This window comes from Ambystoma mexicanum, chromosome 8, assembly GCF_040938575.1.
Source record: "Ambystoma mexicanum isolate Mex_15411 chromosome 8, UKY_AmexF1_1, whole genome shotgun sequence".
NCBI lineage: Eukaryota > Metazoa > Chordata > Amphibia > Caudata > Ambystomatidae > Ambystoma > Ambystoma mexicanum.
The window spans coordinates 1,567,911,829-1,567,938,352 of record NC_090929.1 but is presented as its reverse complement, the minus strand read 5'-3'; the positions used below and the strand labels follow the sequence as shown (position 1 = coordinate 1,567,938,352).

The following is a 26,524-nucleotide window of genomic DNA, read 5'->3' as shown; positions in this document are numbered from 1 at the left end:
TCCGTTTTGATTTCAGCCCCTCTGGGTTGAATTTCTCAATGTTTGAAATGCTGACCTGCCCTTTCAATATACATGTCATAGCAAAAAGAAACTCAATAGCATTGTCAGACCTATTCTTACATTTTGACATAATATAGTTTTAAATTAATGGCTTACATGGCAGAATAAAGGAGCACATTACCACTGATCGATATTTTATTTGTATTGCGCTCGTACACAAGTGTTTCTGAGACTGGCAACCTTGCTGTAAGGCCATCCTCTTTATCCATGACATCCGTATAAGAGCATGTGAAGAAATTCAGTTTTAGACTAATTATATGGCTTGCTGTATTTCCCATAGAAATATATACTGCAGTTCTTTACCTATCCTTCAAATGTAGCATGGTTCAGTCTTTGAAAATAAAGTCAGTCCAAAAGTCACTTTCAAAACATTTACAAAATGCGGGCATGCTATGCAGTTCGACAGGCGTCCTTTTCAATTGTGACAACAAGCAAGAGGCAGAAATCTCCATTAACAGAATCTATGCACATTATTTTTTACTTTTCTTGCTCTGCTAGCAAGGCATAGAGATCATATTTTAAGCCACATTTTTATTGTAAAATTCCTGACATCACAAGGTGGAATTATTCTGCAACGACCAAAACCAGTTGCATTGACGCTGTGTATAGGGGGGAGTGACTATATACCACCTTTTTGAAGTAGTGCATGTTTGTCCGTCATGATCATGACAGTCTTCCCCCTCTATGGTAGGCAGAAAGGCCATCAGCGTCAGTCTGATCGGCCTCAGTTCTACTAGGTTTATGTGGAGTCTAGACTCCGCCCGGGACCACAGCCCGCTCACTTTTGGCTCATTCAGATGAGCGCCTCAGTCCTCCAAGGAGGTGTTCGTAACCACAGCCATCGCCAGCCAGGGTTGCCAAAAAGATTCTACCACCATCATGTTCTCTCTGTGTGTCCACAACCGCATGTCCTGCGCGACCTTGATCGGGACCTGAAGGACATCACGATGCCAGAGAACTGGGACCATTGAGACCAGAGTGACCTCATTTGCAATTGGGCATCTGGCACCAGAAAAAAATAGGATGCCACGAGATCTATCAACTGTAAGAAGTGCAGGGCTATCGAAAAGAGGGCATTTTAAATTTGGTGTTGGATGTGTAAAACTCTGCCTTTGGGAGGAAAGGCGTTCCCAGAGGACTGCTCTGATGGTTTGAAGCCTCTCTGGGGATGTCAAGTGAGAGTTCTTGAAGTTGAGGAAAAAGCCCAGTCTATGAAAGATGGAACAGGTGTGGCAGAGATAATCCAGGGCTTGATCCGGGGAGCAGGCTCTGAGCAGCCAATCATGCAGGTAGGGGAACATGTGAATTACTCCTCTCCTTATAGTGGCTGTCACCACTGTCAGTAACAAACCTCAGTATCTTTCTGTGTTCCAGATGGATCAACACGTGAAAGTAAGCGTCCGAGGGGGGTCGAGAGACACCAACCAATCCTGGTGATCCAGGGCCTGGAGAATCTGCAAGAGTGTTACCATCATGAATCTGTCTTTACCGAGGAACTTGTTCAAGCAGTTCTGTCCTTGATGGGTCGCAGTCCTTCGTCCTTTCGGACCAAAATGTAAAAGGGAGTACCACCCCCTTCTTTTCTCCACCTAAGATACCATCCCAGGACACCATTCTCCAGCAGGAAGATAATCTGCTAGACTAGCATGCTCGGAACACAAATCGGTTGAGTGGATGGGGACAGTCTGGAGGACACAGAAGCAAAAGCAGGTAGTACCCTTTGATGAACACTTTCCGTGCCCATGTGCCCAAGTAATACAGAACCATTCTTTGGAATGATGCAGCAGATACCCCCTACTGCTACAGGGTGAGAACAATTTCAAAGCATTTATTGGGCCGCTGCAGTGCTGGAGGGAATTGAAGCGGGAGCGGCCTGGCATGTGTTGCCACCTCTGCCTCTCGATGGCCTTGTACATTATCTCTGCCATTGACTGGTAAATGCTGGACCTTTTCCTCTTTGGTTTTGATAGCAGTACCAAAGAAAAGGTTTCCCGTTCTAGGTTTGAGTTGAGGGCTCAGTGGATTGGCATACAGCCAGACCCTACTGAGCTTGCAGCCACCTTTGACGCTTGCAACCTTTCCAATCGATCATCCGCAGTTGGTTGAAACAAGTTATAATCATCGAATGGCATGTCCAGCAGTCTGGTTTGCACATCCTTGTGAAACTGGACTTCCTTAGCCAGGCAAATCTGCACCACTGAGCTTTTACCCCTCGCGCTCCCAACACACTCTACCACAGCCAACCCGATTGGATAGCTTGGCACATAGCTTCCTTGCCATGGTCCACAAATGCAGAGGAAGCTATCTCTCACCTCGCTTTCTGGGACATGTTCTGCAGCCACTGATCTAACTGCCCAGAGTGTGGGTGTTTTTGGCTATGGTGTATGTTGCATTAATAACTAGTGCAAAGATTTTCTTTGATAAGTCATCATACTTCTGGTCATTCCGGTCTCTAGGCAAGGATGGGTGTGTGCTTGATTTGATGCCAAATGTTACCACCGGCACTGCAAGAATATCAGGACTGGGGTGGAGAAGGCTGGTTTATACTTCTTTATCAGATCCGTGTGCACTGCTAGCGCTGAGCAGGGTTTCTTCCAAAGCTCAGCAAAGGATCCCCCAGGGCAGCATGAAAGGATAGAAAATGTTCAACCTGCAGGCTTCCCTCTAAATTATCATTCATACTTTGATTTCTTTAGCTGGAGGGCACCCCCAAGGCATCTGAGACTTTAGTCATCACTTTCCTGTATGCATCATTAGGGCACCCATGGGGGTCTGAATTCTACCTCTGTGGAGGGATCAAGGCAACTAGTATCTGTGGATGGTTTTTCCCGATGACGAGGATGCCTCAGCTGTCGAGATCGAGGGGTCCTTCAGCAAAAAAGGTGCTGATACGATGTCGAAAAACGGCAAAGATGTTGATACTGCCGATAGCATCGAGGGCTCGTAAAGTTTCTTTGAGGCCAATGACGTCCTGCGGCACTTGGGCGCACGGGACAGTAAGCTTTTTCTGGTACAGTGGTATTGTCTTAAGACTTTTAATCCCCCATAAGAAGGAAGCGGGTTGGGGGGGGCAGGGCGATAGAGGGCAGTGTTGGGGCGCTTTTTGTAAAACCACCATCTTTAATTGTGCAGCCGAATTCTTCTAATTTTCCTGCTAAAGCGGATTTGGAAGGAAAGGAACAAGTTACTTACCTGTAACTGTTGTTCTCCAGCATGGGGTTTGGCATGGATTCACATGCTCATGAATATTCCCCGTCAGGACGGGAATCCTCGGTAAAGAAAAAAATCAGTATCAGTTTCGTTTCTGATCTGTCTTTCTCAGTAGTAACCATTCACTGGTCTCTGGGTCATACTGCCCCCAGCCAATGACTGCCTTCTCCCTAAGCCCCGCCTCTGGCAGCCATCTTCAGATTTTACCGCACGCTCAAGTGTTGGGAGTCCTCGTGTTTAACTCTCAAGCTTTTACTGCGTTTTCATGCTTTTTCAAAGAGAATTTCTAATTTTTCAGTCCAATAGAGCCTCAAGCTCCACCGTCTCTACATCCGATTAAAAGGGATCCGTGTCGGTTATTTCTACGCCCCTCAAGGGTGAAGATTTGTTTCTGCGGCCTACCCGAATATGGCCCAGGAGAAAGGAAGCTCGACGCCCGGAAAGCTGTTCAGGGTTTGCGCTGGATGCCAGCTGCAGAATGTGTTCAAGGAGGACAAGCACTCAAAATGTCTACTGCCTTCATGAGGACAAAACGCACGTGGAGAAGGACTGTGCGTTTTGCGGGAACATGTCGGAACGGACCGTCAGGGACCGACATCTTCTTCTCTCCAACTGGCTGGAAGGAAAGAGCCCGTCAGGTGAGAAGAAGTCGTCCGAGCAGTCTTCTAAGTCCTGTGAGGGCCCCCCGGCGACGGGGGCCCAACAGAATGCAAAGCACCGTGAGTCCGCGGGCACTGGGAGCGCCGAACGGTCGGGCTCCTCGGCTGTCAGGCAGGGCACACCCTCTCCAGCGCCATCAACCACGAGCCAACGCTCTGGCTCAGGGAAGGGGAAGGCCGAGAACACGGCGAAGCTTCTGGAGAGGCCCCGGTCAAGCTCGAAGGATCCGGCCAAGGGGGAGCGAGGCGGTGACCATCCCCCCAAGGTGAAGGCCACAGGCCCACACAAGGTGGTAAAGGCCTTGATTCACCCGGCCAAGGTATCGAGGAAGACGCAGCGGCCCTGGCGCAGCCTGTGGAGGCTACACCAGTGGAGGCGACCGAGGCCCAGAGTCTCCTTGCCTCCGCGGAGGGAAGCCTTTCAGACCCATCGAAAAGACCCCCCGTGAAGACCCCGGCGGAAAAAGAGGGGGGGCCGGTGGCCATTGTGGACACGGACACAGCATCTGAGGAGGAGCTGGTAGAAGTCTTAGAGGGCCTCGACGAGGGCGCAGAGGCCCGTCTCCACGGGAGGCATCCCGACGAAGGTGACGAGAGTGACGGCGGCACCGGCGAGGGTGCTAGTCAACGGTCGCTTCCGGAGCCGCAGGATAACTCGGCGGCCATTTTGTTGGCGATACAATCCTTATGTTCGGAGATAAGGACGAGATTGCCCTTACCACCGATGGAGGATCTGGAACCAGGCTGGACGGAGGAGCCAGAACCAGGACCGGCGGGAAGCCCCCCGAACAAGAGAAGACGGATCCATCCAGCCCCGCCTTTTCAGCCCTCGCCGTCTGCTCAGCCTTTACCCACGTCCCCCTGGGGATGACACGGGAACGGACACGGCCACGTACCTACGACAGTGACGCCGGGACGGAGCTCCCATTGCCCTCAGCCCGGGCCTCCCTGCCTGATGAGATCGGATCTTTCCATGCAATGATCGCCAGGGCATCCGAGGTTTTTCAGCTCTGCCCCGAAGAGAAGGAAGGTTTCCTTTACCAACAGCGCGAGGCCGAGAGGAAGACAGTCCTCGCCGTGCCGCTGCTGGATGACATCTGGGACGAGGGTCTCACCTTTCTCAAGAACCCGTCTACGACGCCTGCCAAGAGGGATCGGTACGAGAAGAAGTACCGGGCCCCGACGCGGCCCCTTTGTGCCTTAGGGCACAACCGACCCCTGACTCGGTCCTCTCAGCGGCAGCCAAGAAGAAAGCGAGGGGGGCATCGGCCTCAACGTCGACTTCCCCGCCGGACGGCGAAGGAAAGAAGCTGGATGCAATGGGACGACGAGTTATCTCATCGGCGGCAACAACCATTAAGGCGGTCAACGCCCTCGCGATCGTGGCCTGCTACGACAGGGAGACCCCATGAGCCTGGTAAGTACCAAATTTAGGTCCCATCCGGGAGCGGGATTAGCTATGGGAGGGTGGATCCTCTTCACTCCTTCCATGAAGGCTTTAATAACTGGGACTTTCCACAATGACACTTTAAGTTGGGAAGTTATGTATGTGGAAAGTGCAGCTAAATGAACTTTAATAGAGTTAAACATCAAGCCTGAGTCTAGTAAGTTAGTCAGGTACAGAACAATTTGTGTGGGAGAGCAGTCAACCGGGTTGATGCTCCTTCCCCTACACCAGATGACAAATCTTTTCCATTTGCTAGAATAACAGTGATGAGTGTTAGGCTTTCTAGCCTCCCTGAGAAAGTCCATGCATCTCTGCAGGAGTTGTAAATGTCCAAATTCTATGATCTCAGGAGCCAGGCTGTTAAGTTCATGGTCCGAGGGCATGGATGTAGTGTCCTGCCCTTGTCCTGTGACAGCATGTTGTACAGGCAAGTTTCACTGGAGGAGATAGGGACAACTCCATCAAGTGAGCGAACCAAGGCTGTCTGGCCCACATAGGGGCCACCAGTATCATGGTAACTTGTTCCTGGTGCATCTTGTGCACTATCTTGTTGAGAAAGGGAGTCGAGGGGGGAAAAGCGTAAAGAAATTTCCCCGACAATGGTATCGATAGACCGTTCCCCTTGGATTGGTGCTGGGGATACCTGGAGGCGTAATCTTGGCATTGGGAGTTCTCCAGAGTTGCAAACAGATCTATTTCTAGGAATCCCCATTGTGTGAAGACGTTGAAGACGATGTCTTCGTGTAACCGCCATTCGTACTCTGAGGGCAGAGGGAAGTCTTTGCTGAGTTCGTCTGCTAGCAGATTGAGTTCCCCTGGTACATGTTGTGACAGTAGGAACATGTTGTGTTTGAGAGCGCACTTCCAGATGTTCTGGGACAGCTTGGACAGTCCTGGAGAGTGAGTGCCCCCTTGCTTGTTGAGGTAGTACATGGCTGTGGTGCTGTCCGTGAGGACCATCACTGTCTTCCCTTGCAGGTGTGCCTGGAAGGCTTTCAGTGCCTTGAACACAGCTAGTAGCTCCAGTAAGTATTTGTGCTTAGATGCTACGCTCGGAGTCCAAACTCTGTGAGCAGTCTGATGGGATAGGTGAGCCCCCCATCCTGTGAGGGATGAGTCTGTGGTTAGAGTGGCTTGCACTGCGGGGGTGGTGAATGGTTTCCCTATTACCAGGTTTTCCTTCGACCACCACCGTAGCGAAAGAACCAAGGCCTGCGAGACCACCACTAGATCGTCCCATTGTCCACTGACCTGACACCACTGGCTGTTGAGCCACTCTTGCATTGGGTGCATGCGCAGGCACGCGTGAGGTACCACATAAATACATGACGCCATCATTCCTAGTAAGCGCATTACTTTGCGTACCGTCACCTCTCGACCAGCCACATATTGAGGGATTTGAAACAGCATGTTTTGGACCCTCTCGGAGGGGAAGACGAGGCCGTCCTTTGTTAGAATTAGAGCCCCTAGGAATTGTTTGATCTGGCTGTGGTCTAAGCTGGACTTCTTCTCATTGATGGAGAAGTCGAGTTGAAACGAAAGGTCTACAGTCTTTTGGGTATTTGAGAAGCATGTTTCGTAAGAATCCCCTGTTATGAGCCAATCGTCGAGGTAAGGGTATACTGGGATGGACAACCTGCGCAGGTGGGCCGCTGCCACTGCCAGTACCTTCGTGAATACTCTCGGCGCTGATGCTATGCCGCAGGGTAGCACTCTGAACTGGTAGTGTTTGCCCTCTATCATGAACCTGAGGTATTTCCTGTGTGCTGGCAACATTAAAATATGAAAGTATGCATCTTTCATGTCCAGTGTTGTCATGTAATCTCCCTGTGAAAGCAGGGGGATTACCTCCTGTAGAGTCACCATACAAAACTTTTGAGGTTTGACAAATTTGTTCGCTGGGCACAGATCTAGTACAGGGCGCATGATTAAGTCCTATTTGGGTACAAGGAAGTACACTGAATAAATACCTTCCGTTACCTGAGATAGAGGCACGACCTCTATGGCTCCTTTTTCTAGTAGCTGCTCCACTTCTTGAAGAAGGATGGCGAGGTGTTGTCCCCTTGGGGGTCTGTACATAGGGGAACTGTTGAATTCTATACAATAACCGCAGGCTATGGTTGATAGTACCCAGCTGTCTGATGTTATACCCTCCCATGCTGGAAGAAAGGATGTTAACCGGCCCCCGACCGGCGATGCATGGCAGGGGACCCGAATCTTTGAGTCATTTGGTGTTGGTGGCTTGGGAACCTCTAGGGGTGGGACTCCGACCTCTTCCCTTGCCACAACGTTGTCCTCTTTGGTTATATTGTCCACTGGTGCCTTGGTTAGAGGACCAGTTACCTGCAGAGTATTGCTGCTGCTGGCGTTGGCCTCGAAAAAAGCATTTGTTGCCATAACCACGTTTGTTGGGAGGCCTTGAAATTTGGTCTAGGGTTTTGATGGTGTCAAATTCCTTCTTTGCGCCCTCTAGTGCCTCATCCACCGCCTTACCAAAGAGGTTTGCATCTTCTATAGGTTTGTTAATTAGAGATGCTTGTGTTTCAGGTTTAAAGCCTGAATTACGTAGCCATACATGGCGTTTGAGGAGGATTCCTTGGACTAGGGAACAGCCAGCCGTTTTTGCAGCATCCAGAGTATTTTTAATGATGCTTTGGTTGACTAAGGTCCCTTCAGTCACCGTGGCTAGAAGCTGAGTACGTAGTGGTTCCGGTACTTCCTCAATGTCCTTACGTAGTTTGCTCCATTGTGCATCTGCGTAATTTGCCAGCAGAGAGTTGTTGTTGGCAATTCTTGCGGAAAAGACAGCCGAGGCTGTAATCCTCTTTCCTAGGGCATACAATTTTTTACCCTGTTTATCTGGTGGTGCCTCGCTAGTTGACAGCGGGACCCCTGCTCTTCCTAGTATTTGTCACGACTAAGGAATCTGGTACAGAGTGGCCCCTGATGTATAACGGGTCCGATGGAGAAGGACTAAATAATTTTTCTATCCTCGGGTTGACCCCTCTGATCAACGCAGGAGTGGATAGTGAAGGAATAATTTGTCTCTTTACTGAGGCGAGAAGAGGAATGGTTTGGCTGACAGGGGGTTTCTCCTTAATGATCTTTTCCACAAAGTCGATGTCAGGAGAAGTTTCCCCGGTCTCGATCTCGAAATGCGCTGCTGCCTTGCGTAGTAGTGCATTAAAAGGTAGGTTGATCGTCTATAGGTGACGTATTCCTAATAGGTGAGTCTTTGGGTGGGGACAGGTTTATGGTGCCAGAGTCTGAAAACGCTGATGGGGACTGCCAGGGCTGTGAAGCGCCTTCTTCTGGGTCTTCTCCGAAGCCCCCATCACCCATATCCGGGTTGTCTTCAAAACCTTCCTCCTCTAGGTTTTGTTCCCCTTCATTGCCTAAGAATTCATCCTCCTCCTGAAAGTGGGGGTCCTCACCAGTGAGGTCATTTAAATCTCTTGGGAGGGATCAAACAGCCTAGGGTACTTGGCCCTGGGATCCTCCTGAGGTCCCTCTCTTGATCTCTTGGGTGTTGGAAGGTTCTGAGTCTCCATAAACCGCTCCATTTTGTCCATACAGAACTGGAGTCTCTCTAGGGTCTCGTGAGGTACCCCAGAGCGGTCAGGGGGGGAAAAGGAAGGGCCTTCCATTAGAAAACACTTTGACCTATCCCATAACGTCGAAGAAAAGTTCCCCTCGCCTTCTGAAAAGCCCTCTGGTAGGCAAGGAGTCCCTCACGACGGAGGGGGCGGTTCCTGCCTGCCTTCCTTCCGACCTTTTCGGCGTCTCCCAGGCCTTATGAGCGGTGATCGACGTTTCTTTCGCCGTCCGTCTCTGGCTATTGGTGGAAATAATCCACGCCAGGCTCTCGACAACTAAACTGTCGAGGGTACTTCTGGCGTCGACGTTACAGGCGTCGCTTGCTCTATGCCGACAGGCGCTCTCTGACGGTGCGCATCGTCTGGCGGTTTAGTGATAGCGCCCTTATCTGGGGGTAGCCCAGTCGCTAGTCGCGTTTGCGAGGGGGGCTTAAGACTCTTACGGTCTGAGGAGGCCGCTGGTAGGACCTGCGTCTCCGTTGGCGCTAATGCTCTCTTCGTCTTCGACGAGGAAGAGCCGTGGGTCGTGTGTTTATGGGAGTGTTTCCTGTGTGCGTCCTTGTCACCGGGGTGTTCATCCCCATAAGCAGGGCATGAGCCGAGCTTGTCGGGGCCGGGTACAGACGACGAGGAGTGTGAACGCGCTTTAACGAGGTCTATGACTTCCGAAACGGACGTCGGGTTGTCACATTCCTCGTCACTTTCGGCGGCGGCGGATGATTAATCAGACCTAGACATGGCGTAGGCTGCCCACCTTTTGACCCTGTGGTCTTTTAAAGTATTCGGCTTAAGGAGCTGACAAGGCGCACAGCCCTCTTCCTTGTGGTCGAGGGGCAAGCAACGGTTACACCGTTTATGCTCGTCTTTCTAGGTAAACTTGCCTTTGCAACGCAGGCAAAACCTAAAGGGTGTCCTCTCCATAGCTGAGGAACCAATTGCATGTGACAACAACCTTGAAGGAAAGGGAGGGGAAAGGGAAAGGCATTCTCAAAGAGAAACAATAACTCTCCCTACTGTATTTGGCCGTCGAGGCCAGGCCACGTGTTTGGGAACGCCAAACAACCTCCTCCGTCGAAGGCACCGCCGTCAGAGATCTTGAACAGCTTCGCAGCTACGACGCAGAAGCAGGGATGTAAGTAATAATATAAGTTAAGAACGACCAAAGGTCGAATAAAGTTTTTGCAATGTCTCCCGAGGAGCTCCACGTAAAGGCGACCAATATCTGGGCGGGAAAAAACAATCTGAGGGACCTCGACGCGTGAGGGATTGTGGGTACACTGCACGTCACTATAGGGATAGTGTTACAGACACGCCTTGTCGACGTCCCCTTTTCGACTATGAAAAACAAAATGCAATACTCCGCAGTGACCACTGGATGTCGGACTATGCACAGCATGTGATTCTAAGCAGACCAGAATTTTCTTTATGTTTCTAAAAAAGGATATCTGTCACGACTCCTGCCCTTGGACTGGGGCGTCAGACCATGTGGGCTGCACCCAGTACCTCCATCAGGGCCTCAAGGGCCTTGACATTTGCCCCCAGACTCACGTGGAGTCAGTCCTGGGGCCTTTGGCACCAGGCTCATGTGAAAAGCCAATAATCTAGGCCCATAAGGGCATTTTTTCAACAACATAGATGCTCCCACATGGCTTAGTTCCATAACTGAGTCATGCGGTCTAGCATTTTGGGTGTGGCAGGCCCAGGGACACCTGGGATACCTGCAGGCTATATAAGCCATGCCCGGATTGCAGAACACGCTTTGCGTTGCTCCGCTTGCTTCAGCGTGACGTTCACCGCGGTCAGCTGGAATCTTCATCCGCACGCCGGACCTGATCTCCTGCAACAAACAAAGATAAGACACCATTAGTATTCGCTTAGCTTTTGGAATCAGCTCTCGAACTCTGCTCCAGGATCCCGAGCAGTCAACATCTCGGCGGATCTCCCTCCATCAAGAAAACCGCTACCTGGGAAAAGAAACAGAGAAAACAAAATTAGTAAGTGTTTATTCTTCACATTCAATAAGCACTCGCTTACCTGCATAGAACGGCCTCCAACGCCTGCAGAAGAACGGAAGGGTTGGTTCCAACTCAGTGCCAGTAAGCGGTTCGCTCACCACTACTCACCGCTCTCCATCTTCTCGTCACGCGTATTCCGGATCAGCACCGCAGCCTGCAAGAAAGACAAAATAAACAGGTTAGCACAAGAAAAGCATATAGCGCCGCGCTCCGCGCTTTCTTACCATCTCGTGCACAAACTGCGCAACATCACCAGGACAGCATCCACACCTATAAACAAAAGAAAGAGTTAAATAGAGACAATTACAAAGCAAAGAACACACCATCAAGACAGACTTATCTGAAGAACGGAGTCGTAGCAGTTCTGGACTCTCTGGAGTCGCTCCGGTGAAGTAACTAGGCAGAGACGAACCCAATCCCAACACACCCCTGCACCGAGTGGCAGGACGGAGAGCGCACCTTATTAAGAAGCAAGACCTAGTTTTCAGCCACACGAGAGTCCAAAGGAAAAGGACCAAGGGTGAAACAGTTTGGACTGGGTGGCGCCCCCGTGGATACCAGGTGAGCGTTACAATATCCTTGTTTAATGCACTGCCCTGTCTTTTTTCTGCCCTTTGCTCCAGGCCCCTCTTTCTGCTCAGTGTGCAAATTAATCTCTTCCTATGGCAGCAGGAGCTCGCAGATGAGATTTATCACCAGAGAAAGCCACCCATATTTTTACTGTATATTTGTATACTGTCATTGTTTTAAAAGGGAATGTTTTATTGTTGGCACAGTCCTTTGTTATGCGATCCAGATTTAGGCAATGTATTCGCTCCTCACGTGCATCCTTGGTGAAAACATTATTGCTCATATCTTTTGGGGTCCCACAATGGGAGGTTGCCAGAGGCAAAATGGCCTTGAACTATATATTCAGGATGTTGCAAGGCTACTACAAGTGTAGGTCAAATCCGCCAAAAATTTGAAGCTTCTCACCAAGAAGATACTCCAGAGGCAGAGGGGACTCCTTAGATCTAATGGGTGGTTAGAAAATCTGTAAATTGGAATATGGCCTTCTATTGGAGTACATCTCCCATAATGAGGTTGATATACCATCCAAGTTTAGTTTCATGGAAAGCATCAAAGCATGTTAACCCACGCACGATCCAGTGCTGGAGATACTATTTGTGCTGTCACTTTTAAACCACAAAAGTGACAAATTTGTCCTTAAAGAATGATGGTGAAAAAAGTAGTTAAAATAAAACAGTGCAACTTGCCTACAAAAGTGGCAGCTGTATTCTAATAGCCAATAGTGACATCACTAAAGATTTTAGCTTAAGCAAAATAGGTCCAAGGAAACATACATTCGACAAATGATTGAATTTTGTGACATTTTATAGCATTGGATAAAAAGAGAAATAAGACAGAAAATGTGAATAGTCAATCGACCTCATGCTAGTACACAATATACTGAAAAAAACAAAGAAAATGCATCCAATTCCTTGTCACTTTTGTTATTGTTTATTGGTCATTTGTTAGGCGCTTATACAATTAGCAAAACATTTTTAAAGCGCCCACAGGGCAACAGGGTGGGGAAAGGGGAAGGTAGACAATGAATTACAACAAAGATAAATAACTGAATTGAAAGTACAAACAAACGATGAGAATAATGGAGTGGAGACAAACCTACAATGCCTTGTGAGTGTTCAGAACGTGCAAGTGCAGAGGGGAGGGGGGTAAGGGATAGGTGCTGTGGTGCTCATGGAGAAGTGCTCTGGGTGAAGTGCTCAGAAGAGAAAAACGTAAGTGCAACCTCCCGTGGGAGCTCAAGTAAGTGCAGTAAAAAAGACAGCGGCTTGGATGAGAGATGCAGGGGATCAGGGCTCAGAGGATACATAAGGGCCCAGCACACCAGTCACGCTACTGTAGGATTAGCAGGGAAGAGAGGAGGAGAAGGAAGAGGTAAAGAGAAAGGTCTTGAGGCTTTTTCTGAACTGAAGGAGGCCCTGCTGAAGTCGCAGAGGGAGGCTATTCCACAGAAGGGAGCCTGCCGAGGAAAGTGATCGACCACCAGCTCTCAGTTTAGCAAACTGATATCGCACGCAGGGAGTTGGTGCCAGAGGAACGCAGGGGTCTAAAAGGGGAGTATTTGATCAGGAAGCGTAGAAGATAGAGTGGTCCCCGCCCCCAGATAGCCTTGCGGATGATATCGAGGGGGATTTGAATTTAATTTGAGCCGAGTACCAAAATGTTATAGTGTACACTTTGTTCAAATATATTAACAGTACCTGTTTGAAGGTCAGCTGAATGGCTTCATATTTTCGGAGTTCCAATACATTCATCAGCTCCATGATGGATTTGTGGCCTCTGTCTAATTCCTCTTGTCGCTTTATAAGCTTCTCCTTTTGTTCAGAGAAATTCACAAACTGGTCCAAGGCTTTTTTATTGACATGGCTGTACTTCTTCAGTTCAGTGTTGCACTGTTCCAACTTGCGAAACAACTGTAGAGGAAAAAAGAACGGTCTATGAAGACAAATGTAAAATCACTTTACATAACAATTCATGGCTTTTTCAGATCCAACCAGCTAGTCCCTTTATAAGCAAGGAGACAACATGTGTCAGTTCAAAAAACTGACAACCTGACCTCTTTATGATGCTATGGTCAGAAATGTCTGTGTTCGCATACTCCCAGCCAAAATACGTAATACCATAGAAAGGGACTTTTTGGTTCCTGACTCTCTAAATAAATCAAAATGTCTGAGTAGAACATTAGAGACTACCAAGCTGAAAACAATATATTGAGGATGCCAAAATATAGTACAAGGCCAGCTTAACTCAATGCCATAAAGATTTCATTCTAGAAAATATTATTCTCAACCAGAAGCGGGGTGCTTTTTAACAAGTGGAGAGAGCTCTTCAGGATGACATGCATTACTCACCGTAATAGCATTTCTGATTATTGTATCTGCTTAGATTCACATGCTGTGCATATAGTCCGGCATCCAGTGGTAACCGCAGAGTATTGCATCTCGTCTTTCGTGGACCGAAAGGAGACGTCGGCATAGGCGTGTCTGTAACACTATCCCTATCGTGACATGTAGTGTACCCAAAATCCCTCACGCGCCGAGGTCCCTCCGATTGTATTTTCTCTGCCATGAGGGAGCCCGAGGCTATAGTGAGTGAGTGAGTACATAATGAGAGAAAGTAGTAAGACGTCTAGGTTCCTTCCACCCCGAGCGGGGAGGCAGGGAGGGCGCATGCGAATCTAGGCAGATACAATCATCAGAAATGCTATTACTGTGAGTAATGCATGACTTCTGATGCTTGTTAATCTGCTTAGAATCACATGCTGTGCATAGACTAGCGAGCAGTACCTGGAGTTGGCGGTGGGTTGTGAGAAGGAACAGTAGAGAAAAGATGTCTTAGTACTGCTTGTCCCACCTGAGAATCAGACCTAGAATGAGTGTCTAGGCAATAGTGTTTTGTAAAGGTGTGTACAGAACTCCAGCTTGCCGCTTTGCAAATGGATTCAAGGGGAACATTTGCAATGAATGCTATGGATGCCCCAGTGCCTCGAGTAGAATGTGCTCTAGGCTTGAAGGGAAGTTCTCTCTTAGCAAGAGTGTAACATAGTGTGATGCATTTGACAATCCACCTTGAGATAGCTGATTTAGAGACATGATCCCCTTCTCTACCAGCTGCCACTGAAACGAAAAATTGGTTTGTTTTCCTCAGTGGTTTAGTTCTTTCCAGGTAGAACATGACTGCCCTGCGCACATCCAGTGTGTGTAGGGTTCTCTCAGCCATGCTAGAGGGACTCTGGAAAAAAGAAGGTAATTCATTGGACTGGTTCACATGGAACTTTGATATGAACTTAGGCGCAAATTTGGGGTGCGTGCGCAGAACTACCTTATCCCTGTGGACTGTAACAAAGGGGTCGAGAACATAAAGTACCTGTACTTCGCTAACTCTTCTGATAGAAGTGATAGCTACTAGGAAGGCCGTTTCATAAGTCGGGTCCTTCAGACTTGCTTTATGCATAGGCTCAAAGGGAGCTCCCATGAGCCTGGCCAAAATCACATTTAGGTCCCACCCAAGAGCTGGGTGAGAAATGGGAGGATAAATCCTCTTAACCCCTTCAATAAAGGCCTTAATCATCGGTATCTTCCATCACAACACCTTTTGTTGTGATGTGGTGTAGGCCAACAGAGCAGCCAGATGACCCTTTAAGGAATTGAAGACTAACCAAGTCTCCAACAGATGGGTTAGGTACAGCACAATGTGGGTGGGTGAGCAATCGATGGGACAGACGCCCTTTGAATTGCACCAGATGACAAAATGTTTCCATTTGCTGGCATAGCAATAACGTGTGTTCGGTTTCCTAGCTTCCCTGAGTATGTCCATGCACCTCTGAGGGAGCTGTAGGTGTCCAAACTCTATGACCACAGGAGCCAAGCTGCTAAATTCAGAGTTTGTGGGCATGGTTGTAGGGTCTCCCCCCTGTCCTGAGACAACATGTTGTACGGGCAGGGCAGTTTTACTGGTGGGGAGAGGGACATTTCCATCAGATGAGCGAACCAGGGTTGGCGGGCCTACATGAGGGCCACCAGTATCATGATAACTGGTTCCTGGTGCATTTTGTGCACCATCTAGTTGAGAAGGGGAGTCGGGGGGGGGGGGGTGGGGGCTTAAGTGTAGACAAATTTCCCTGACCATGTTATCCAGAGACGCTCCCCTTGGATCGGTTCTGGGGGTACCTGGAGGCGTAGTCTTGGCATTGGGCGTTCTCTTGAGTAGCGAACAGGTCGATCTCTGGGAAGCCCCATTCTGCAAAGACACGTTGAACACAATGTCTTCGTGCAGACGCCATTCATATTCTTCGGGCAGAGGAAAATCTCTGCTGAGCACGTCTGCCAGAAGATCGAGTTCCCCTGGAACATGTTGGGACAACAGAAACATCTTGTGTTTGAGAGCCCATATCCAAATGTTTTGGGACAGCTTGGGTAGCCCTGGAGAGTGAGTGCCCCCCTGTTTGTTCAGGTAATACATGGCTGTAGTGCTGTCTGTTAGAATCAGCATTTTCTTCCCCTGCAGTTGCAGCTGAAAGGTCTTTAAGGTCTTGAACACCGCTAATAGCTCCAGTAAGTTTATATGGTTGGACGCTACTTGAGGGGACCACACTCCGTGTGCTGTCTGCTGAAGCAGGTGAGCCCCTCACCCGTGAGAGATGCGTCTGTCACGAGAGGGGCTTCCACTGCAGGGGTGGTGAAGGTCTTCCCCTTCAAGAGGTTTTCTCTTCACCACCACTGCAGAGAGAGAACGAGGGCTGGCGAGACAACTACCAGATCTTCCCATTGTCCGCTGGCCTGACACCACTGGCTGTTGAGCCACTCTTGCATGGGAGCCTCGTGTGGGGAACTAAGTATATGCACAACGCCATCATCCCTAGCAAGCGCATGGCCTTGCGCTCTGTCACCTCCCGACTGGCTACATATTGAGGAATCTGAAAAAGCATGTTCTGAACCCTCTCGTTGGAGTGGAAGATGAGACCGCCTTCCGTCCGAATTAGAGCCCCCAGGAATCGTTTTGTTTGACTGGGGACTAGACTGGATTTCTTCTCGTTGATCGAGAAACCCAGACTGAACAGAAGATCTACTGTCTTTTGGGTGCTTGAAAAACATGTGTTGTATGAATCCCCTGTGATGAGCCAGTCGTCAAGGTAAGGGTAAACTGGAACGGATAGACTGCGCAGGTGTGCTGCAGCAACTGCCAGGACCTTGGCAAACACCCTTGGAGCCGAAGGAATGACGAAGGGGAGTACCTTGAATTGGTAATGCCTGTCCTCTATCATGAACCTTAGATATTTTCTGTGCCCTGGCAACATTGAAATATGAAAGTATGCATCTTTCATGTCCAATGTTGTCATGTAGTCCCCCTGATTCAGCAGTGGGATCACGTCCTTTAGTGTTACCATGCAAAACGTGAGGTTTTATGAACTTGTTTGCTGGGCGCAGGTCTAGAACAGGGCGCATGGTGAGGTCCTTTTTGGGTACAAGGAAGTACACTGAATAAATACCCTTGTTTAACTGAAGAATAGTGATGGCTTCTATGGCGTCTTTTCCCAGCAGTGCTTCCAACTCTTGATTCAGGATCTCCAGATGGTCCGGTGAAAGCCGCCATGAGAGCGGCGGTCTGAATTGTGGAGGTTTGGGGAATTCCACGCAGTACCCGTGGGCGACCGTCTTTATGACCCACTGGTCTGAAGTTATCCACTCCCATGCCATGAGGAAAGAGGTTAAATCGCCTCCCGACCGGGGTGACATGGGAGGGGACATGGATCTGGTGGTCATTTCTGACCAGAGGCTGCAGCTCCTCTGGGATTGGGGCCCCTACCTCTGCCGCGTCGCTGAACCCTTGAAGGGTAGTATGCAGGGCTTCTCGAAGTTTGTCCTGTGTTGAAATTCCCTGTGCCATAGTTTTGACCAGCACGGGCTTGCCATTGAAAGGACCGCCAAGAGTTATTACCTCTCTGGGGCGGGTGGGAGGGGGGAAGGTTTTTGTGTGATATGCTGCAGAACTTAAGAGTCTCATGCTCTTTTTAAGCTGTCTCCAAGGCCTCATCAACCGCTTTCCCGAAGAGGTTAGACACCTCAATAGGCTTATTGATTAGAGAGGCTTGGGTTTTAGGTTTAAAACCTGAAGTTATGTAGCCAAGAATGTCTCAAGTAGGGTCGCTTGGGCCAGAGACCTGCCTGCTCTTTCAGCCGTGTCCAGGGTGTTTTTGATCACATTCTGATTAACTTGTCTTCCCTCGATTACAATAGAGAGAAGCTTGGATTTAGCGGGTTCTGGAACCTCTTGGAGGCTTTCCTGGAGCAGGTTCCACTGCGCGTCAGCATAGCTTGCCGATAGTGTGATATTATTAGCAATCCACGTAGTTTATGCAGCAGCCAAAGGGACTTGTTTGCCTAGAGCATACAGTCTTTTGGATTCCTTTGGTACCCCTGCCCTTTTCCGGGTGGTAGTGAGTACCAACGAATCTGGGATGGCGTGTCCTCTAATGTATAGAGGGTCGGAAGGAGAAGCGCGAAACAATTTTTCCACTCTTGGGTTCACCGCCCGAGTTTGAGCTGGTGATACCAAGGAGGGGGCCAACCTTCTCTTGATAGAATTAACGAGGGGGATGGCTTGGCTCGATGGAGGCTTCTCCTTAAGGATATCCTCTACAAAATCTTACTCCGGCACAGCCTCTTGAGTGGAGATTTGAAAGTGTTCAGCTGCTTATTTCAACTTGGAGTTGAAGGCCATTTGGTCATCTACAGGTGAGGCCTGGCGAGCCGGAGGGGTATCTAGGCACAAAACATCATGTCCTGATCTTTATGTGTCCATGGGTCTGTTCCTTCCTGCTGGGTTTCTTCCCAGTTGTCTGTGGTACGCTGATGTTCCTCCTCATAATTCTGCAGAAATGAAGCTTCTTCTTCATTATAAATGTCCCTATATGTGTCCTGCTGGACGGGGCCAGAAGTCTGATTTTCTTGAAAATGAGAAGAAAAACGGAGGTTAGGCTCTACACGAGACTTTTTCGGGGATGGATGATCAGAAAAACTGATAATCTTCTCCAGCCGATCCATACACCCTTCGAATTTCTCTCTAGTCCATTTAGAGGACCCAGGCGGACCGACGGGTGGAAAAACACTGTTTCCCGCCCTATGGCGCCGAAAAGAGTCTCTTAGGGTGTCGGAAAGAGGCACTTGACTATCTTCATACGTATCTTGAGAATCGGCGTCCCAAACCGCATCCGAAGATTTTTCCACAGCTTGTCCCATGATTTTAGGCAGAACCGGGCTAAGACCCCACCGCCACCGTAATTCTTTCGATGCTGTCCTCGATAGTCGCCGAATCGGCGTGTGATAGTAGCTCCGATGGTCTATCGGTAGGTATATTACCTTCCGTGGCGCTAGAGGCCCTAGCGGTCGGTTTTTCAACTAGAGGCCCAGTCATAGTTTTTGGGCCTACCGTGGCCATCGGGACTGTCGCTACGTTGGATTTCCGTGCTTAGACTTGTGAAGTTTAAGGAGCAGCACCCTTACTTAATTTTGGTTGCCCAGTCGAAAGACGTTGTTGTGGATGCGGGTAATGCTTTGGATCTGAGCGATGCAAGGAAACCGTTGAAATTTTCGGTGGCCCTGTTGGCGCTTTCACCTTTTTCGACGAAGATGTCGAAAACGGTGTAGGGATTGTCTTCTTAGTGTGATGCGTTTGTACGCCCCTGTCGCCGGGTGTTGTCCCTGAAGCGAGACCAGAGTCACGCCTTAAAGGGTCAGGGACGGGCGTGGTGGACCTAGAAATGTCCGCCTCGAGGTCTATAACATCTGCAACGGATGTTTGATCATCTGAGGTGCCCCCTTCACTCTCAGCGGGTGTGGCGGTGGGGGATTCCACCCGTGACATACCGTACGCAGCCCACCGCTTTACACGGCGCTCCTTAAGGGTCTTAGGCTGAAGGAGTTTGCAGGCCACACACCGCTTTTCGGCGTGCTCTAGGGGGAAGACAGGCGTTGCATGTCCTGTGTTCGTCCTTCCAGGGATATCTGACCCTACACTTAGGGCAGAATCTAAAAGGAGTCCTTTCCGTAGGCAAAGGGAAAGATAACCAGACCAAAAGGGTAAAGAGGGGAAAGGAGGAAAGACATACCGAAAATATGGCCACCCCTACCCCACTCTCCCTACTGTACAGGTCGGCCAGAGGGCCCGACCACGTGGAAAATGCGGCCGCCGGATCTTAGGCGGCGAAATCCACAGCCGTAGACGAATCCCCTGCAGTCTTCGTGGAAGATGTTCTTGTGACCGAAGTGACTTAACGGGGAATAACCGACAAGTCGGTATAAGATAAACAATGTCTCTTCTGTAAGAGCTCCGCTATAGGGCGACCAGTTATCTGCACACTGCCAGTTTGCGTAGGTTTTGGAAACTATGGTTGCCTCGCCCACGTGGGAGCAACCAGGATGAGCTTCATCTGTTCTCTGTGGATCTTGTTCACCACTTTCCTCATCAGAGGGGTTGGTGGAAAAGCATAGGCAACTATCCCCGACCAAGTCATCTAAGGGCGTTCCCCTTGGAGCCTGGCTGGGGGGACCTGGATGCGTAGTCTGGGCACTGCCTGTTTTTGCTTGTGGCAAATAGGTCGATAGTGGGAAAACCCCACTGAGAGAAGAGGTCTTCTACGACCTCTTCGTGTAGACGCCACTCGTGTTCCTCTGGGAGGGGATCTCTGCTCAGAGCGTCTGCTAGCGGTAAATCTTCCGTTTGAGTGCCCATTTCCAAATTTTCTGGGCAAGCTTGGACAGATTGAGAGAACAAGTGCCCCCTTGTTTGTTTAAGTAAAACATTGCAGTTGTGCTGTCTTTTAGGATCTGCACTGACTGGTTGGATAGGAGGGGGTTTGAATGTCCGAAGCACTCGGAAGACTACTAGAAGTTTCAGCAGATTGATGTGGTTCTGAGCCACTGTGTGAGACCATAGGCCCTGAGTGGTATGATTAAGGTTGTGAGCTCCCCACCCTTCCAGGGAGCCCGTTTGTTGTGACAACGGCCTGTATCTCTGGATCGTAGAAGGGTTTCCGCTTCAAAAGATTCTCACTTGTCCACCAGCGAAGACTCTGTACTAGTGTTGGCGAAACAACCACCAGATCGTCCCACTGACCACTTGCCTGAGACCACTGTTTTGCCAACAATTCCTGCATGGGTCGCAGGCGCACGCGAGGAACTAGGTAAATGCAAGATGCCATCATGCCTAGCAAACGCATAGCTTTGCACACCCTTAACTGGCGACCGGTCTGATATTGAGGAATTTGCAGCAATACATTTCGAATTCTTTCCTCTGATGGAAAGGCCAACCCCTCTTGAGTATTTAGGAGAGCTCCTAGGAACTGTTTTGAGGTGCTTGGCACCACGCTTTATTTTTTCTCATCGATTGAGAAGCCCAATTGGAAGAGGAGGTCGATTGTTCTTTGGATGTTTAGTCTGCAAATTAGGGATAACTGATGCTTGTATCTGCTTAGATTCACATGCTATGCATAGGCCGACATCTAGTGGAAGCTGCAGAGTATTACAGTTGTTGTTTTAGAAACTCGAAAAGGGATGTTGACAGGGCGTGCCAGTAATACTATCCATAGTGTGACATCCCCTGTACCCATGATCTCTCACGCGTCGAGGTTCCTCCGATTGTTTTGTTCTGATATGAGGTTGCATGTAGTGTAGCGCGAGTACAGGTGTATGCAAGCAGATAGAGAACAGAAAGCTCATAGAACATCTATGCACCTTATCTCAAGGGAGGAAGGGTGGGCGCATGTGAATCTAAGCAGATACAATCATCAGAAATATAATTACGGCGAGTAATGTATCCCTTCTGAGGCTTGTGGAATCTGCTTAGATCACATGCTATGCATAGATTAGCAGTGTTAGGAGAAGGTGGTGGGTCGTGAGTAGGAGCAGCGGCAAATAGATGTTTTAGAACCATTTGACTCACCTGTGAATCTGCTTTGGAATGGGTGTCACCACAGTAGTGCTGAGTGAAGGTGTATACTGAGCTCCATGTAGCTGCTTTGCAAATGCTGTCTAATGGAACATTTGTGATAAAAGCCAGATAGCTCCTGTGCTCTATGTGGTGTGAGCTCTTGGTGTATAAGGCAATGTCTTGTTTGATAATGAATAGCATAATTGTATACAACTGACTATCCATCTGGAGATGGCATTCTTGGAAATGGGGTCTCCTTCTCTGCCTGGTGCTACAGAGACAAACAGTACATCTGTTTTTCTAAGCGGTCTGGTCTTGTTTACGTAGTAAAGGACCACCCTCCTCACATCCAATGTGTGTAACGCTCACCTGGCATCCACGGGGACGTCACTCAGCCTGTTCTGACCTCTTACGACCTCGAACCCTTCCCTGGAGTCTACTCGACTGGACTGGAGACTGGGCCTGAAACACAGGATTGGTAGAGTTTAACTCCCTATTGTCTGTGTGCTTGAACCCCTTCTTCCCCGGGGTCCAACCCTTCCCTTTCATCCAAAGCTCACCTTGTTTTGGAAAGTGCGCTCTCCGTCCTGCTTTCAGCCCAGGGGCGCGTTGATTTATGCGGGCTCGTTGCTGCCGAGTTACTTCACTGGCAAAAGTCTGACAGGTAAGTATAATGAGTCTTTTGAACAGTTCTCTAACTTCGTTCCTTTCCTTCCTTAGATGATGGCCGGCGTCCGGGGATGGCGACGTGCTGCTGAGATGAGTAGCGCTGAAGGTGAGTGAGAGCGCGATGCAACCCTTTCGTATTTGTATTGAACTGAGTTCTTTTTCTGTGTCTTTAAGGTGCCGCGACGTTTTCAGCGTGGATGCTGGTTATGAAGAAGAAATGCAGCGCCTCTAGATGTTTCCACGCTAACCTGGAGTGTCTTTTCCCTCTTGCAGATGGATGAGAAGTTCCGGAGACAGAGTTCCCCCAGAGCGGCTGGGATTCAGGTAAGCGTTTGAAGCTCGTACAGTCTTTAAAAATAAGCAAAGATTTGCTGAATGCTTACTAATGCCTTTTTTCCTGTTCTTTTTCCCTTTTCCTTAGGAAGTGGTGTGCCGGGATGGGAATGACACCGCCGAAGATGCCCGCAGAACAGAAGGAGTGATGAATGATGGGCAGAAGCGCCGCAAGGTAAGACTGTTCCTAACAGTGTTTTTGTTCTTGCAGGAGCTGAGGGCAGAAGAAAGATGCAGGCCTACTGGAGACCGATCCGAACACGGTGAGTGTCACGCTGCAGGTGCAGAAAACAAAGCACGTTTCTCAGCCTGGGTGTGGCTTAAATAGTCTCTGGGTATCCCAGGTGTCTCTGGGCTGAACCACAACAAAAAGACTAGACTGCACATGCAGTTCTGGGAAACAAAATATGTGGGGGCATCCATCTTGTCCCCATCCAATGCACTACAAGTCCAATCCCCAATGTTATCCTATGGGAGTGAGTGAGTCTGGTGCCACAAGCGCCAGGTGTGACTCCAAGTGGGTCTTTGGGGATGGAGAGGCCCTTGAGGGTCATGTAGGTGATTGTGGCCTGGCTCCAGCCTGACATCTTGGAGGGCTGGGGACATGAGGGGCAGGAATCATGACAATGTGTGGAGTTTCACCTCAGCTGAGCTAGTTGGATTCTGAGAGAAAGCTGGAAGCTCAATAGATTGGGACAGCAACTCTGTTGGTGTGAACCAATCGGTGGGAGAGCAGGGGAGGAGGGAGGAAATAGCAATCGGTATGCGGTACCCCGTGGATACTACAGATAGGATTGCAGGGGTCTGCGAACTTCTGACGCTAAAACTGTGCATGAAGGGCAAGCCTGCCCCCCCATCGGAGACACGTGGACCCGAAGGAGCACGTCATACCTTCTTTCCCTCTGAGGCTGTTGCTGAGGACGGGGACTGAAAAAAGCCCTCGCTCACCCCCCCCCCCTTTGTAGTTTGCGCCGGTGCAGACTTGTAGAACGGTCAGGCTGTCTAGACCTCTGTTCTTGTAAGCCCCGGAACCTGCGGAACGCCCGCCCCTTGTCGGAGCCTTGATGCGACTGGGTGTACATCTTGGGCGTGGCCTTCTTATGGATAGATAAAAACTTAGCAGTTTGTGAACCGTTTTTCTTTTTATCTAGCTCCTCTTTGGTGGTGGAGTGAAAGAGGTCACCACCCTCAAATGAAAGGTCCAATATGCGTTCCTGGACGTCCGGGTTGAATTCAGTAGCTTTAAGCCAGGCAGTCCTTCTCGGTTCCGTGGCGATAAAAATGGCCTGGCCAGAGGTGTCGATGTGGGTTACAGTGGACTCCATTATGTCCTGCACCACCAATTTAGCCTCCGTCAGTCCCGCCTTGAAAGGTGCCTGGCTCTGCACCATAAGTTCTGGAAGGAAGTCCGCTATTTCCCACAAACACCTCTGGTTAACGGCTGCCAGCATGGCATCCACGTTGGATTGACGAAGATGCAGTGAGGCATTGGAATAAAGCTTCTTTCCTTATGCCTCCAAGATATTCTCCTCCTTGCCTAGTTGCGCCGAGGACGAGGTGGACGAAGAGTGTGGTTGAGGGTGTGCCAACAGCAAGAGTGGATCCCCCTCCATTTGCCTATACTTGGCGTCAAGGCGCTGGATGACAGGCTGGGCTGTGTGGGGCAAAGCAACAACGTCCTTCTGCATCAGGATCCCCGCTCTAGCCACAGGGCATAGAGTGAGGACCTTGGCAAGGACCCCCGCCTCCGGTTGTTCTACTGCTGGCTGAGGAAGGCCCAAGTACTCTGCCAGACCTGCGAGCCGTTCATGCAAGGCCTTGGCTGATGATGGCGTGTCAGGGTCTTCTTCCTCATCTGTGTCCACCAGGGCGTCTGGCTGGTCCAGAGCAGGTGGAGTAGTGCTGGGCGACGAGGGCTGCAGTGTGGAGACCGGAGCCGGAGACTGCAGCGGAGGCTGGTGTGGAACTGCCTTAACTGTGGGAGGTAGGGGAGCCAGAATCGAAGGAGCGGGCAAGGCAGCAGGGGCTGCGCCGGGGCCTGCAGCGCTGGAGCCATAGAATTGAATGGCTAAAGGAGCAGGTGGCGGGAGCATGTCCGTGATCACATCCCAGAGGATGGCCCCCCATCTGAGGAGATCTCATAAGAGTGAGGAACTTTTCAAAAAAACTGTCCTCACAGGCCGGTGGGGTGGCAGGTGATGTTGACGGGGTAGCGGGCAGCTGCATACTCTGTCTAGCTGGCTGCGAGGTAAACATGCCCTGCGATGCAGATGGATAAGCCGTAGGCCACATACCTGGTGGACACCAGTCTCACATTGTAACTCGTTCTCCCACCTGCTCTGTTCCAAGGGGCGGTTTCGGACGAGTGGCCATCTTGTCTAGCAGCGTGCCACGTGCCAAAACTGTGGTGCTTGGCTCACTGGGCCCGGCCTCCGCCAGGACTCTTGGCGGTGGAGCATGAGACCTACCCTGCACCTCAGGACGGGGCCTGGTAGGCGTGTTGCCCTCAGCAATATTGCCGGTAGTGCTGTGTGCAGGCGCACCCTCGGACATCTGGGACACCCAGTAAAAGAACCTTGCGGTCTCTCAGCACCGTCTCCGGAAGGATTGAATGACCCCCTCGGCCTGGCAGCCGGCAGCTGAACTAGCCTCGGTACCAGTGCTGGTGCGAGAACCTGAAAGGTTCCTCCCGCCCAGGCTTTTCCTTGGTAAGTAGCTCCCTCCACCAAGCTAGCCTGTTCTTCAGAGCACGCGGTCTAACTACCCTCCCAGCCATGGTCAGGGCCAAGACAGCAGAGGCAGAGAGCGTGGGGATCGGAAGTAGGGAAGAGTTCCTCACAGGCTGGACACCTGCTGAAGGCGGCATGCGCTGGGGAGGAGTGTGGCGCCAGAGGACCGAGTACCTGATTGATAAAAGAAGACAAAAAGACTGAAGAAAGTATCAGTGGAAGAGCGAGTGGTATTACATGGCCGAAGCCAAACCCAGGAGTGCTGGTGAAATCAGCCCGTTCCCGTCGACACGAAAAAGGGGACTGGTTGTGGCACCGGTGGGCGGAGTCAGGGGCCACTCCCACACGCACCTCCAAATTTAAAGGGGAATAAAGTTTTTTTCTGGTGGAAAAGGATCCATCTCCCGTCCCTAGCGATGGACACCTATGCAGTATCGAGGATAGGGAACGGGACGCAAGAGTAAATAACTTTATTAAATAAAGGAAATGTGTGCGTGCCTGGTTTGGGGTGGGTGGAAAGTTGCCCTGAATTAAAAGTCTCCCGATAAAACCATCATACAGTGCCAGATAACCAAACCCCTATCTCTGCATAGCTCAGCAGTGAGACACAGAAGGCATGGCTCTTACAGCATCTGGACATGAATCTGCCCACTATACACACCTTGGCAGCAACTAGCAAAAGACATATCTAACTCAACGACACATGTAAATACCAAGTATCCTACATACTATGCTACATTTTATTTACTGTACTTATAAAGAAAAATCAAGTGGGGGCACAGTAGTAACGATTTTCAAAATGAAAGGGAAATGCATGCATGAAGAAAAAATAATCAAATATTGGCTTGGAAATTGAGACAATGTCCAGCATGCAAACCACTTGGTGCCAAAGCATTTAAGGTTGCAGTAGTCAAGGCTGCAAGAGCAGTTAAAGTGAAGAAATGCTGTAGTTTGGAGGAGCTCTAAGTTCTCATTCCTTTTTTACCTGTTTCAATGTAAGGGTCTGGTATTTTTCAAATGCTTCTTGGGGTAGGGAGCCTAATTCTCTGATTTTCTTCATGCACTCTTCTTTCTTTTTCAGAAGCATGCCCTGTCTGTTGGTCATCTTCTCCAGCTCTTTGGTATCATGGTTGATAGCATCCATGTGATCCTTCTCCATGTTCTTCACACGGTCCAAACTTTTTTGATGGTCCTTTAGCTCCCCTTCTGTTTTGTCAATGCTACTGTCCAGCTCTAGAACAGAGATGAAGAAAGCAGGTGTTAGTTTCCACTTAATGGTAATAGCTGTGAACTATCACTCATAACACATATG

At 49.7% G+C, this 26,524-nt stretch overlaps 1 protein-coding gene across 1 annotated transcript in view; it reads right to left on the bottom strand.

The window, feature by feature from the left end:
• The window catches only part of SMC3 (structural maintenance of chromosomes 3), a 1,173,064-nt gene that overhangs the window by 156,163 nt on the left and 990,377 nt on the right, over window positions 1–26,524 (bottom strand). The window contains exons 24-25 of the mRNA XM_069611771.1: window positions 26,198–26,445; window positions 13,255–13,467 (exon numbers count right to left, since the gene is read on the bottom strand). Coding sequence (XP_069467872.1) covers window positions 13,255–13,467; window positions 26,198–26,445 — 461 coding nt within the window. The remainder of the gene's footprint in view (window positions 1–13,254; window positions 13,468–26,197; window positions 26,446–26,524) is intronic.